The 13,975-nt window shown below is 41.6% G+C and overlaps 1 protein-coding gene across 8 annotated transcripts in view; it reads right to left on the reverse strand.

Moving 5' to 3' along the window:
- Positions 1 to 398: 398 nt before the first annotated feature.
- ddah1 (dimethylarginine dimethylaminohydrolase 1) overlaps positions 399 to 13,975 on the reverse strand; it is an 81,643-nt gene continuing 68,066 nt past the window's right edge. For all 8 annotated transcript variants that reach the window (XM_064333482.1, XM_064333478.1, XM_064333476.1 and 5 more), the window contains exons 4-6: positions 11,850 to 11,969; positions 5,170 to 5,313; positions 399 to 2,303 (exon numbers count right to left, since the gene is read on the reverse strand). In XM_064333482.1, the coding sequence (XP_064189552.1) occupies positions 2,187 to 2,303; positions 5,170 to 5,313; positions 11,850 to 11,969 (381 nt within the window). In that variant the 3' untranslated portion in view covers positions 399 to 2,186. The remainder of the gene's footprint in view (positions 2,304 to 5,169; positions 5,314 to 11,849; positions 11,970 to 13,975) is intronic.

Consider the following 13,975-nt stretch of genomic DNA (forward strand, 5'->3'; position numbering starts at 1 on the left):
AAAATGGAAAGGGAAACGGTACAGTTTTAATGTTATCTTTTAGCACTGATCTCTGTATATTCATAATGTACACACGAGAACTGTATGTAATGCATCGTTAAAATCTATGTGGGGCGACATAGCTCAGGAGGTAAGAGCGGTTGTCTGGCAGTCGGAGGGTTGCTGGTTCGATCCCCTGCCCTGGTGTGTCGAAGTATCCCTGAGCAAGACACCTAACCCCTAATTGCTCCCAACGAGCTGAGTGGTACCTTGCATGGCAGCTTTTCACCGTTGGTGTGTGAGTGTGTGTGTGAATGGGTGAATGAGCGGTATCAATTGTAAAGTGCTTTGGATAAAAGCGCTATATAAATGCAGTCCATTTTGTCGTTTAAATCATAGTTGAATCACATAAGCAGCTGTGACATTAGATTAACTTTATTTGACAAAATGAAAGCAATACTCCAATAAGTTAATAAAGCACACAGACATGTTTAATTGACTGCTAAAATGTACACATAACAAAGACAAACAAAAAAGCAACCTGAGGAATACAGCACTTAAACACAATTTAAAATATCAAAGAAGTAAGTAATACATGGAGCAGTGCTACATACATAATTTAATGTACACATTTTTAAAAGAATCATTTGATAATCAATCATTTTAACAAACTGACCCTTCCAATAAAAATAGAACCGTATCAAAGTGGTAAAATATTTTAAAATTTTAGGGTATCTAGTACCAAACTGTTCATTAACAGGACGGTAGGGCTACCCCAAGCTCATCATGTGGCAAGCCCGACTAATGGCCGACTGCACCGGACTCAGCTGAATGAGCTCAACACCAGACACACAGCAACCGTGGTGTCATCACACTCACTGCCAAATGCCTCCTATAAAATCTACCGCTTGTGTCACACATTAAACTTTTTCAGCGCTGGTCATCTTGTTCCTGCGCCAGACTATATGATATCACTGTCATAAATTACACCAGAAATGTGTGTAATAGGAAAGAAGGAAGATAGTGTTTATGGGATAACACGCTGGTTCTCCAAAAGAATTCTTTCCATGTTTCGTCACAATTTTAGCCTCACTGAAAGATCTATTCAATAGATGTTACAGTGGATAGAAAAGTTCATGTTTTTTCTATCATTGCGGTCGCATTGTTTAATAAAATGCATTTTCAGTACAAGTAGTTGTGTTCTTATTGCACACTTTCTATTCAATGGCTTTACATATTTGGACACAACTAACTTTCATCTAGTCCTCACCATGTCCCAACAGTAGATGAAACGTACCTCATCACAAGGGACACAAAAAAGATTTGACTTTTTCATTAATTATTCCGCCAAACATAAAGAGTGAGTGCACCCCATGATTTTAATGTTGCTGTACACCTCCGTCAATCAGCTCAATCAGAAGCTGATCCCAGTGCGAGGCTGTGGTTATTCCGTCACGCAGAGGCACAGCTTGGTTATGGCATATGAACAGAAAACATTCACATCAGGCTCACAGGCAATGGGGGAAGATGACGAGGAGTCACGGAAGAACGAAAAGAAATCAACAATCGGCCGCATGAAATTACTAGCACCAAAATCACGGCTTGGCATCGATCGACAGCCAAAATAAGAAGGGATGCACGATGACTGTTGATTGTTCAAGAAAACTGGAATTTTTCAAGGGCATCCCATCATCCTTACACTCAGAAATTCATACACGTATGCACAAATGTGCACTAAACCACACTATCAATAACAATGATTATAATTGTTGTTTTTTTTAATTTTTTTTTTTACGAATCTCATCAAAGAATATTTCAAATTCTTAAGTCCAGAGTATTACAAATGGTCTACAAAACGTGTCATTTATCTTTACTAGTAAATGAAAGGCTTGCATTCTAATCTGTTTTAAGTTTCAGGATATCAGTGGTCTAAGCATACTAAAACATCTATCACATGGGGACTCAAAAGTAATGAACTGTCTTTAACCAACCATTCTACTCCGTGCATTGTAATGGGGGTACTTCATGGACTGTAAACATCAATCAGTATCACAGGCACTGACACACAGGGTTCAATGTTCAATAAGTGATTCGATAGAGGCAGTTAAATAATTAAATTTAAGTTAATTCAATTATGATAAGTGCTTCAGGGACAAGTTTATTAACTTCTATTTTGCCACCCAGCCCTCGAGACCATTTCCAAATCCTCAGATTTCTGCTTTCTTGTTAATGAGCACACTGCAGCAGGTCAGTGCCCCATCCACTTTTACTTTCTCTGAGTTGGACACTGGGATCAGCATGTGGTCCTTTAGTTTCTCAAAGACCTGGAAAAACAGGGAGAAGAATCCGCAAGTTAATACCCCCTTCAGAACATGACGACAGTGTTTATGCAACAATTCGCAACTTTCTGCTCGCTGGGTGGGGCTGTTTCAGTTTTATTTAATTGGCAAGCATAAGAGATGCAAAGACAAGAGAGGCTCTTCCGAATCAAAAACAGTTTAAGACACATTTGACCTGCGGTGGGGTTTTTAAAATATCTTACGGAAAGTAAAAGAACTGTTACAACATCGCTGAAAAGCCCCACATGAAACAAACGTGTCATCGGACGGAGGATTTCCAGAGAAAAACGAGTGTTTTCCTAAGACACTTCCAAGAAGGAATGCTTCTCAGTAGCGCTGTGCCTCCAAAGCAATTGGGCCACAAGCTTCACAGGATTGGATTCCATAGCCATGATGTCAGGAGCCGTGGTCTCACTATAGCAGCGCTCGCAATAAAGCACTGCGACCACGCAGGAAAATCTGGAAGCAGCCATTTTTGCCAAATGCCACCAAAACATTACTAAATCAATCACCTTATACAGCTTTCTCAAAAGGGGTTTTATGGCAGTCTGTGCTTCCAGCTGCGATCCTATTACGGCAGTTGGAATTTATAAGTTCTGTAGGGCTGCGGTGATTCTGGGCGCCTTTGTCCGCGGATCTAATTTATCTCCTGCTGAATCTGCAACCCGCCACCCCCAGCAAACAGAATATAATTTGCGGTGAACTTTTACCTTTGTTCTCTAGAAGTAGGGCTGTTGTATAACGGCCTTGCTAAAAATAACTCACGGATTTTAGGGGAGAATGTTACCCATTAAAAGGAGCAGCCAGACCTGCAAAGACCCTCAAATTGGCATGATAAATCCTCTTGCCGCTGTTAAACGATGGTGGTGCCGAGGGGCTTTTCAAAGCAAACTTCACACTTACACCTGCCTACTTCATCGGAATGAGCCTTATTTTAAATCAGACTGCTTTTCAATTAGCAGAAGCGTTTGTAATCACACATTAATCCCTTTGATGTGAGAATGGTCTCTCTTTAAATATAGGCCATCTAAAAGCAGTGTGATTTACACATTGCCACATACCTTTACATACACTGACATACATAATAGAAAATACATAATCCTTTGTAATACTTCAGACCCATTTGGGCCAAGATTAAGTCTAACACCAAGCTCAGTGTTATTAGCACTGAACAATGAACTGGTGTTATGCTGCTTTTAAAAAATACTTTGACTCTAGTTTAGTTGCCATGCTACATATTTCATGACGATGCATTTTTGTTGTGGTTATACTGAAACTGGGGTAGTACTTTCAGTCACATGTAGCTGATCTTAATTGTTTTTGGCATTCAATTGAAGGAGTTTCATTAGGCTTTAAATGTTTTTCCTCTTAGAAAGCATCTTTAACAGTCACAGGCAAAATATGTTTTGGTACTGACTGCAGAACTTAATCGCCCTTTTTTGCCTAGTGAGCATGTGACATTTCAAATGTCAAGATCAAACAAGAACAGAAACAATTCTCATGACCTGTTCAGATGTGCATATCTCATGGAATGGCAGTTTCTTTTCCCACTTTCAATTATGTGAAGTGCAGACATTAATGGGCAGTCAGATGCCGCTGGAAATGGTGAAGGCAAATTCAGTTTGAAAGGCGGTTTCCCATTTGGATTCAGGGTTCTGCATAACAGGCAGGAAGTAAGCTCCAGAGATCAATAGCCCAGTAAATAACCTTCATGGGCTCATTCACAGACATTTGGTTAGTGCAGGCAATGCATGGATCCACTGGTTATCCACATGTTCTGTGGGCACATTCATCAGATCATGGGTACATCTATCAAATCATCTGGGCCCATTTGGATGGGCTATAGAAATGGTTGCACTTCACCGACTGTAGCCGGAGGAAGAAGCTTGCGGTAATCCACTAATGCAACACCCGAGTCTGAGAAAAAAATATGATCCATATGCAAGACTTCCCAACCTAAGAAAGACACCAACACAACACCTGCTGAGGTCCCCGCAGCCCCTGAAGCATTGGTAGAAATGCAAATTAAAGCGACACACTCACAGAAAGTCATATTCTCCAATATTTTCCCTCTGTTTTACCTCTAGGCTACCTACTACCTTACCTACTAGGCTAACGAATGCAGGAGTCTCATTATCTTCCAGTGGTTTTTCTGACATGGAAATCTATTCAATGTGTTTGTCATTCACTGGAACAATTCATGAAATATTTGAAAATGAATCTCCGGGAAAACGTAACAATGGACTTCTCAAGCATGCATGAAGCAGAAGATGCTTGCCAGGCTGATTCGTAAATGCTCTGTACGTCCAACCGTACTCTTTCCCAGAGTTTCTTTGTTTCAGAGAAGAACCCCAGTGCTCTTTAACCGCAATTAAATCTAGTGGAATGTTCCAATGGAGGATGTTGACCGTGACCTGTGTCCGTGCCAAACACAAATAATTATCCTCATTAATTTTTTCCAGAGTATGCGGTTTTCCAGAACAATGCGCTTGATTCTCCTGTTGTCTTACAAAATATACTCAAAATATAGCCTGATTACACAACCACAGAACACTGCAGTCTTACAATAATCAACCCATACAGTAAATACCTCAATCCAAGGGCACTTATTAATAAAAGCATTCCTTTTTACGTTTAACACAGTCTTATTCAACTTTTGCTCAGTGTTGTCTGAAATGAACTGCCAGGAAACAGTGTTGTAGTATGTAAAACGTAACATTTTTGTTTTTTATGAAAATGTAGATAGTATAGTTGCTGTTTGGATACTGCTGCAGTATCCAAACAGCAACTATACTATCTACATAGTACTATCTAGTACTATCTACAAGTGTCGTCAGTGTGGAAGCCTCACCTTAACGCTCTCTGGGTATTCCTCTGGCGTGCAGTGCAGCAGGACGTGGCCCTTGCTGGGAAGGTTCATGTACACACAATTGGCGGCCAGGTCATCGGGCACCGTCAGCTTATCGTAGCGATGGTCGCTCATTTGCTGCATGATCTACAGAGACACACATAGATATCAACGACACATTTCTTCAGGGCTGGAGAGGAATGCAGAGATTAATCAGAACCACCACACCTATCTGAGCCCAGGCAACGCACAGGAGACATTCTTTTGCGGCAGATGTTATTTCACTAAGCATAATTTTAAGTTATATGAAGGAGTCAGTGCCAAGTGGAAGCTGTATGCATGGCTGGGATATTCAAGCAGGTGTCTTAATTGTGTACGGTCTGAACATCTGTACATTCCTCAGAGAAAGTGGGGCAGGCATCCATACAAACTATTTAAAGAATTAGAAAGAGGTCCATAAAATCTTTTTTTTTTGTGTGTGTGTGTGAATGAGGCAAAGAAAAACGCCATAAATTAAGAAGTGATTGCTATGTTAGGGCAGAAGGTAGCTAGCTTGGAGTGGAAAAGAGCCATGTAGCGAGTCGGGACATAAATCACAGCCGGAGTCGAGTTCCACAGAGCTTCACGTCCCCGCCCTCTTGTTTATCGCGCACGACGGACTCGGCTGCTCGGTTGGTTTCACACATTCCGTAACAGATTCCCCACATCTGCCTGTTGGAACGGCAGGGGAAGCGCTCGCTACGAACGCCCCGAGGAGCGAATAAAAGGTCACGTCTGCTACACGGTCGCATCTGCGCACGACTGGCACGCCGCCCTCGGACTGATAAGCAGAGGAAGACTCAAATGCGTTAGATGCAGAGAGAAATAAGAGACCAGGGATGTTTAGACATTTAGGCAAGGCCTTCATTGACAAACCAAATTTTCAATTTCTAGCTAACGACAAGTATCTTTAACTTTGTGCTGTCTTCAGAGGCCAATGCTTAGCCCAAATACATGAAACCATGTAAAGGGGTTTCATAAATCAGGCTTGCATCAAAACAGACCAATGACAGCAACCTGGTCTTTCATAACCATCTTGCTGCTTTTTTCCACAGCAATGGTACTGGATAATCATCTTCAGTAAACCTTCATCTAGGATTCCATCGGTGTCTGACCAATGAAGGAAGAACAGCCTCCTGTGGAGAAGATATTTTTATGTTGGTGTAAGCTATTCCTTCTTTGCCTGGATTATAATCAAGCGCTGCTATGAGTGATGTTTCTCATATGCTGTTGCTATGCTGTTCATTACTGGGGCTGAGACAGGTGCCAATGCATCCGCGTAAATCATAACTCCGGGCAAATGCGCTACATTCATCTAACCCAGCCAACATCAGTGCCTCCCCTCCAGCAAATTTCCACATACATAGATACACAGACAGCGACTGGTCTTGGTATCCTCAAACATATGCGTTTATTTCGGTGAGACAGCTAGAGGGTTAAGCATTCAGCCAGGGAAGGGCAGTGCAGGGTAGGCCAGGGAAGGGCAGGGTAGGGCAGGGGGTGGGACAGGGCATGCCAAATTTAAAACGTGAGGTCATCAACCACAAGGATGACTGATGACCACAATCAACCAAACTCCTTTTCACCTGTTGGTCCCTGCATCTATACCTCCATTACTGCTCAAGCTTAAAATCATTCAATGACATGTTTCATCTTGGTAAAAATGTCAAAGCTAAATCAGACTGTGCACATATCTAAACCTCTTTGGTTATAAATGGGTTAATAAATGCACACAATTTGAACATAAGGAAGCACTGCCCAAGGGTAGATGTGCTGTAGATGAGTGAGTTCTGGATTTACACACTGCTGATGTAATAGCCGAGTCTCGAGAAGACTCTTATCTGTGGTTCACAGATGAGACAGGATTCGTACCAGACATGTGCCACAGACTTCTGTCTCTGCAGACTGGAAAGGACACAGACGTCTGTCTCTTAAGATGGGAGAGGAGATATAGGGAGCGGCCGTGCCGCACTTGTCCCGTGCATTTCCCAACACCTGAGGCTAGAGCCAGGGAAATAGAGTCCGGAGGCTGGGGGCAGAATTGTGGGAACCAGAGAATGGGGCTGGGGCTGGGGGGGGGAGTGAGTTAGCAGGCTGCTACTCGATGTGTGCTGACGTCTCCAAGAGTCAAGAGTGATCAAAAAGCGTTTTGTCCGGAAACCACAATGGCTTTCACTCGTCCTCCAGTGAGTTACTCATGAGCTAGTGTGAGTAAGAGACTGAGAAAGAGCACATATATTTACACTGTAATAAGACTTTTCAATAGTCATATAATAAACTTTACATAACCTCCCCTTTCATTATTATTGTCGTTATTATGCCAACATCTGGTTAAGGTTGGACATCGATAATGCATGAATCCTATACTTGTTCAGGCTGTTTACATATTTTCAGCACATACACTACCATCCTTTCTGCGCAGCTCTCAAATCCTAAACAATGGCCCTCTTTGTACATAAAGACAACACAAACAAAACAGTTGCTAGACAACACGCTTCCAAATACTAATACTTGAGGGGTTTGGGGAGCCATTATGGCGTAATGGCTTCCTGTTGTTGACATAAGCTTGTGAATTCTGTTTGACACACAGCCCCAAGAACATATTACTGCTGGCAGTGCAGCCTGCCATTTCTGCCTTACAGGCATGCAATCAAAAACATTTACGAGGGGTCCGCTGTGCCTTATCTAATGAAGAGCCAGGCTCCTGTCCTCTGAGGCAAGCAGGCTATAATTATCATTGGCCCACAGGGGGCATGCCAGTGGCCAGGGAATCCAGAGGCCTGAGTCAGGCTTGACCGTGGAGAGCAATAGAAGAGGATGACCTCATAGTTGGAGCTATGCAGCACCCATCAATTATTATTAACATGGCCCTTGGAGTTCATATAGCTCCGCTTCCCCTTCGTTAGCCAAATAAAGCCTTTGTAGTGACTACATAATATGTAAATATAAAGCTGCATCCTTATCCTGGTGCCTGTCACATACTATGAAAAGTGAGCCAATGAGGTCCCGCAGTAACTATTTTGATGACGCTGAAGCCTTTTTTCTTTGTCTGAACTTTCTAAACTTAAACTGTGATTTGATCTAGTGTTCAGATTGACTGGAGGAGATAAAGAGAGCAGAATAAATAATGTTTTAAGACAATGGCTTAACAGAGGTTTATAAATTAACTCAAATTGAATACATGCAATAACTTTTAGTGCAGGATTTACCCTATTTGTACTTTCTATTCCATAAAACCCGTTTAAGAGCAGGCTCATCTACAGTAGAGGGCGGTGTTTCACTGATATTTCTGAAGGAGGACCACAGCAAAGGGTAATTCTGACAAGTTACAGGATGCTCTCTCAGGTTTTCACATGTTGTATGCTATTGTAGGAAAGAATCTTTGGGATTTAGGAATGTTTCAGAATAGTTGAAGGAGGTGCTCAGAATATTCAGTCACCTCGCAAGCAAACAGCCGACCAGCAATGAACAGAATCTTTCCTGGATAACTCCTTTGATATTAAAATTTACGCATGTTAGGTTTATTGTGATTTATCAGTGTTATTCAAGTTTTGTTAAACTGTTTTCGACTGTATTTTTGGAGGTCTATGAATGAATGTTTGGAGGTGACCAGTGTCTGGTATATACAGGGAGGATGAGGTTTGAGTATACTTACAATTGCATTTGTATATGGCATATTAAAATAGAATAAATCTGACTATTGAACACAGCAATCCAGAAATAAACAGTGTAAGCAATATGGTATTTATCATGAATGAAATACAAATATTGAACAACAAAACCATGATTTTGTAAGAACCACCTCAGGCCTCTATCGCATGTGTCTGCAAAGAGCTCTGTATTTAGGTAATAGGGATACAAGTGACACTTTTGTCCTGTACACATTGGTCAGCGTCCTCTCATATAAGAAAGTCATGCTGTACAAAACTAGAAAGCAACATTCACTTGTACATTTGTATTAAATTCAATACGATCTATTCTGTCCAGATAGGCTATTTATACTGTTACAGTCACTTGTTCCAAACACATAGTATAAAAGGCAGAATTGCATAGCTACTTGGGCTGTTACGGAGCCAAAAGAGCCTGCGTCAATGTTACAGAAACTCTGAACTTTGGCAGAGCGCAGATGAGTTGCCATGACTACGATTCTAATCAGAATGCTAGTCCAAATACCTACAAAAGCAACAACATTCCACATCAGACAACCTTCATATTATGCTGCTGGGAATTCTCTAAGTCTTTTGATAAACAGTCTTTAAAGAATGAACACTTCCAAACTTTGCTGGCCTGTTGCATCTTGTCCTGTTGTCCTGAAAATACTTTGCCAGGTGTTAGTGTGGTTAAGCGTGTTTTGTGTATCTTTAGAAAAAGAGGCAGAAATAGGCAACAGTAACACCTCTAACTTTAGTTTTTCTCCTTGTTGTGGTTTGGCATTTTTGAGTCATTCATTTCTTCCTGGCACCGAGCTGAATGAGGTGGTGTCAGATGGGAAAAAGTGGGTAGATGACCATAAGCACAATCTCTAATCCAGTGGTCTCCAACCCTGGTCCTGGAGAGCTACAGGGTCTGCTGGTTTTTGCTTTCACCTTAAAATCAGCACCGAATTGAGACCCAAGACACCAGGTGAGTTGAGTTAACTGTGTAATCAACTGCTCTAATTGATTCATGAAGTCAGAGTCACTATGAAAACCAGACCCTGTAGCTCTCCAGGACCAGGGTTGAAGACCACTGCTCTAATCTGTCTCTGCAGGTAGGCACAAAGGACAACTTGGATTTCAATGGCAATAAAGCACCCGTGAAGCAAGCTGTCAGATTAAGCTGCAGGTCTCCAGTCCTGCCCATGAGGGGCAATTAGTGCCGCCCCACTCATTAAATGCCACTGTGTATAACAGACTGGCACCACATCACAAACAACGTCCCCCAACTGCTGTCCAATTGGGGAGAAGACTGACTTCATTACGTCAAACCTTCGCACATAAAGCAGCAGTCTGTGTGCTCAATGCAAACAACTTCTGGATTGGAAACCCTAGTAAACACATCACAGCCAAACCCTTTCGTCATTCATTTGGGTTTAATTTCTTTTAATCAGTTGATCTTTATCTTTCACTGTGCTAGAGAAAGGAACAATGTACAAAGGTACACCGGTTGATCTATTGGTCGAGATATGCAGAAGACATTGACAACTGTGAAGACAGAGAACTGAGGAATACAGGGGAGAAGACCTGTTTACTTAGCTGCACGGTGCGATGCAGCAACCGACTTGAATGCATTCCCAGACCTTGGTTAATGCACGTCTTAGGCGGAGCCCAATCCATCATTGACATGCCATAGTTTTACTGAAATCCAGATTCATAACGACATGAGGCAGAAAAGATTTATAACTGGATGACGGTAGAATATGACGACAGGGCTGAAGCTGATCCACAAAATTCCCCAGAGGCCTGGACGTGACACACTAACACAGAGCATTCTGCTAATACCAAAAGACAGGAGATCAATTCTGACTGGACGCCTTCGTTCTCTGTAAGAAAGGCCCACAGATTCCAGGAGGACAGGTTTCTAAACTCTGTATCCAAATGAAGGCTGACCCAGCCATTTCCTCTTCTGGTGATTATGGCAGCCTCGCATTGGTGCAAGTGAGGTCATACATGGCAGCTGTCCTTACAGACATCTCTGAGATGTGCTAAGATGTCCTCCGAGATTAAGGTGGTGTCAGCACACAGCACAATAAACGGCACTGATTTGAGCTTTTTCTTCAGTTAAGTAAAACAGTGTGTGAGGTAAAGATTACAGATGTGTCTGGCCCCGTCCTTGTTCACTGACTTGCAAATTAAATCAGTTTTGAACCATTTCGCATGAATTTAATTTAACAGGCTACATTTGCCTTTATTATATATGGGCAATTACACCTAAGCTATGCACTGAAAAAAAAACACTGTGAAGAAGAGTTAATTAATTAAGTAGCATAGAGGATACGAAAGCAATATGCATAAGCATAATGTGCATAATTACACTATCATTACTTATGATTCGTTTCACTTTGATGGGATTTATTTAGGCATGCAGTTTTGTCAGCCTTGTAACAGAGTTTACAGTAAAATAATCTGAAAATTTAAACAAGAAAGTCAGTCATATTCTATTTACTTTTGCATTCAGAGTGAGGTCACGGCAGATATGCAACCAGCAAAAAAACAAGAAACAAGTTAAGGAGTCTGCCGTTGATTAGCAACTGGAGGCCTGCCAGTTCACCCCAAAGGTGACCTGGAATGTAGATTTATAAGAGGTGCAGCACGGTCAATGCAGCTAGACTGTTCACAATGGAGACGTGGGAAAATGCTCGGAAATGCATCTATTACTCAGCCCGATTCCCCGATGCCCTCTGCCCCAGTCACCAAGCCTCAATGCAAACCTGGCTCCGGCTGCAGTTGCAGCATTAATAACTACACGTGCTACACAAACCCTGAGATTGACTGTGCCCAAAGGTAAAAATTATTCACAGCTAAGTGGGTTTAAAATGGGATGCGCGGTGAAGAGTGAAATCTCGCTCTGACTTTCTGACACCCTTTTCGCGAGGAGGCACGCTCACGTGCGGGAATGCCAATTCCAGAGCGCTTGGGTAATCCCACCTGGCTGGAATGCCTCACCTTCAGGGCCCTCTGAGCAGATTCGCTGGAGCCAATCGCAATGAGGCCCGGGCCTGCCATGCTGCAGAAGCTCTTCAGGTGCAGGCCTTCCTGCACTGGGACGGTGGAAACGGCATAGTCCTGGAAAAAGTGTTAGAACCAATGTGCTCGTAAGCAGTGATGTCAATGGACCCCTGGCCACAGCAATACCATCATACATACTTTACTGATATCTCAGTGACTGAGTCCAATGAGTGCAGAAGTTGTTTCCTTGGTGAGGATGTTCAAACAATGTTGCTAAAGGTTTATATTAAGTCATGTATAAAACCGCCTTTATTGTGAATGTCATGTCCTTGAATTAGCCTTTATGGTTCTCTGGAATCAAAACAAGGAATTCAAACAAACTTTCAGTTCTTATCAGTGGATAAATTGACCAGTAAGACTTAAATTATACTTGAGCTGATACTGCACAGATCTTTTCCCCCACATAGAATCGGTTGCAATAAAGCTCTTGCACCTCTGTGAGGCAATCAATGGTAGAGATGTCTCTACAGAACCTTAATTACCTTTCTTCACCTCTGATCTTGTTCAAATCATAAAATGTAATTTTATATATGATTTATATTATTACACAGATTGGCAGGTGTAACCCAGGGCTGAAAACCACTTGCTGTAAGATTTATCAGAAATTTGATAAAGGAGATCAGTTCTTGGACTCCTAGAACAAAGCTTCGTTTTTCAGCACTGCAGAATCAAGACCTGGGTTGTTGAGGACACCAAGTGAGCCCATTATCTATTTTACTTTTATTATGACAAGCGTCTATAAAACATAGAAATTGCAGGGTCAAACACAATTTGCATTCATAAAGCTTCCACAATGGGGTTCTGTCATTCATGGACCACAAAACCCTGCGGTGTGAATGCTTGAAAGGACAATGTGACATAGGCAAGTAGGATACATTCATGGATCAACATCATTATTGTTGTTCCCTGAACAACATTCTTATTAACCAATCACTGCCCTCTGATGTCATCAGTGTGTGCTGAACAACCTACCCCAGAGCCATTTCACAATTCTCCAAAAGATCCCAGCTTTCCGGAGAGATAAGCTATTGTGTAGCTGCCCATTCATAACACTTAACAAAATCCTTGATTTAAAATGAAAAAACAAAAACAAAAGCAAACTGGGTGCTCTTGTAAAAACGTAGTAGAGATGTAAAATTGGTGCTCTTGAAACTGGAGGAACAAAACAATAGTAAAGCAAAACAGAAATGGTGTTCAAGGCACTCCAAAAATAAAAACAGAAGGAAAATAATAGATTAAAGAGCCTTTATTGTAATGGCCAGAATATAAAAAATGCCTGAAAAGCCAACATGTTTTGACCACAGCTGGTCTTCATCAGGGCTTAGAAGAAGGAAGTTCAGGTGTGGTCTCACCTATATATACAAGGTGCCCAACAGGAGAAATGTGTCACATGAATATAACAAGAATATTAATTTATATACAAAAAAGGTCTTCGATTTATTGAAAATAGTTCAGCTGTTTCAGTCATTCGTCTAAATGAGCATTCTTTGTAGCTTATATTAGCAGCTAGCCACCTAGTTAGCTTGCTAGTTAGGCTAAGAATACGGCTGATAATAGTTAGGCTAGTGTTAGCTTAACATTAATACTGACAGGTTGACCTTTGTGAACCACACAAAGATCACATTTTCTCTCACATCTCTTATGTCATTCTGTGTCATTTCATACGCCATTATCCTGGATAGATTTGTTAAAGGTGATCCAGGGACAATCATTGCCATAATGATCCTGGATATATTTACTGATGCTCATCCAGCACCATGATCACCATGTTGATCCTGGACAGATTTGCTAATGTCGAGCCAGGATAATCACTGTCAATTTGGTCCTTAACAGATTTGTTGATCCAGGATCATCATCGCCATGTTGATCCTGGATAGATTTGTTGGTCCTGGACCATCATCACATTGTTGATCCTAGATAGATTTGCTAATGTTGATCCAGGACCATCATCTCCATGTTGATCCTGGATAGATTTGCTAATGGTGATCCATGATTATCATGTTGTTGATTTTTCTTATCTTTCCTATTCTCACAATCGTCTGCCTGTTGTGACTAAGGTTACT

This window comes from Anguilla rostrata, chromosome 4, assembly GCF_018555375.3.
Source record: "Anguilla rostrata isolate EN2019 chromosome 4, ASM1855537v3, whole genome shotgun sequence".
In the NCBI taxonomy this organism is placed as follows: Eukaryota; Metazoa; Chordata; class Actinopteri; order Anguilliformes; family Anguillidae; genus Anguilla; species Anguilla rostrata.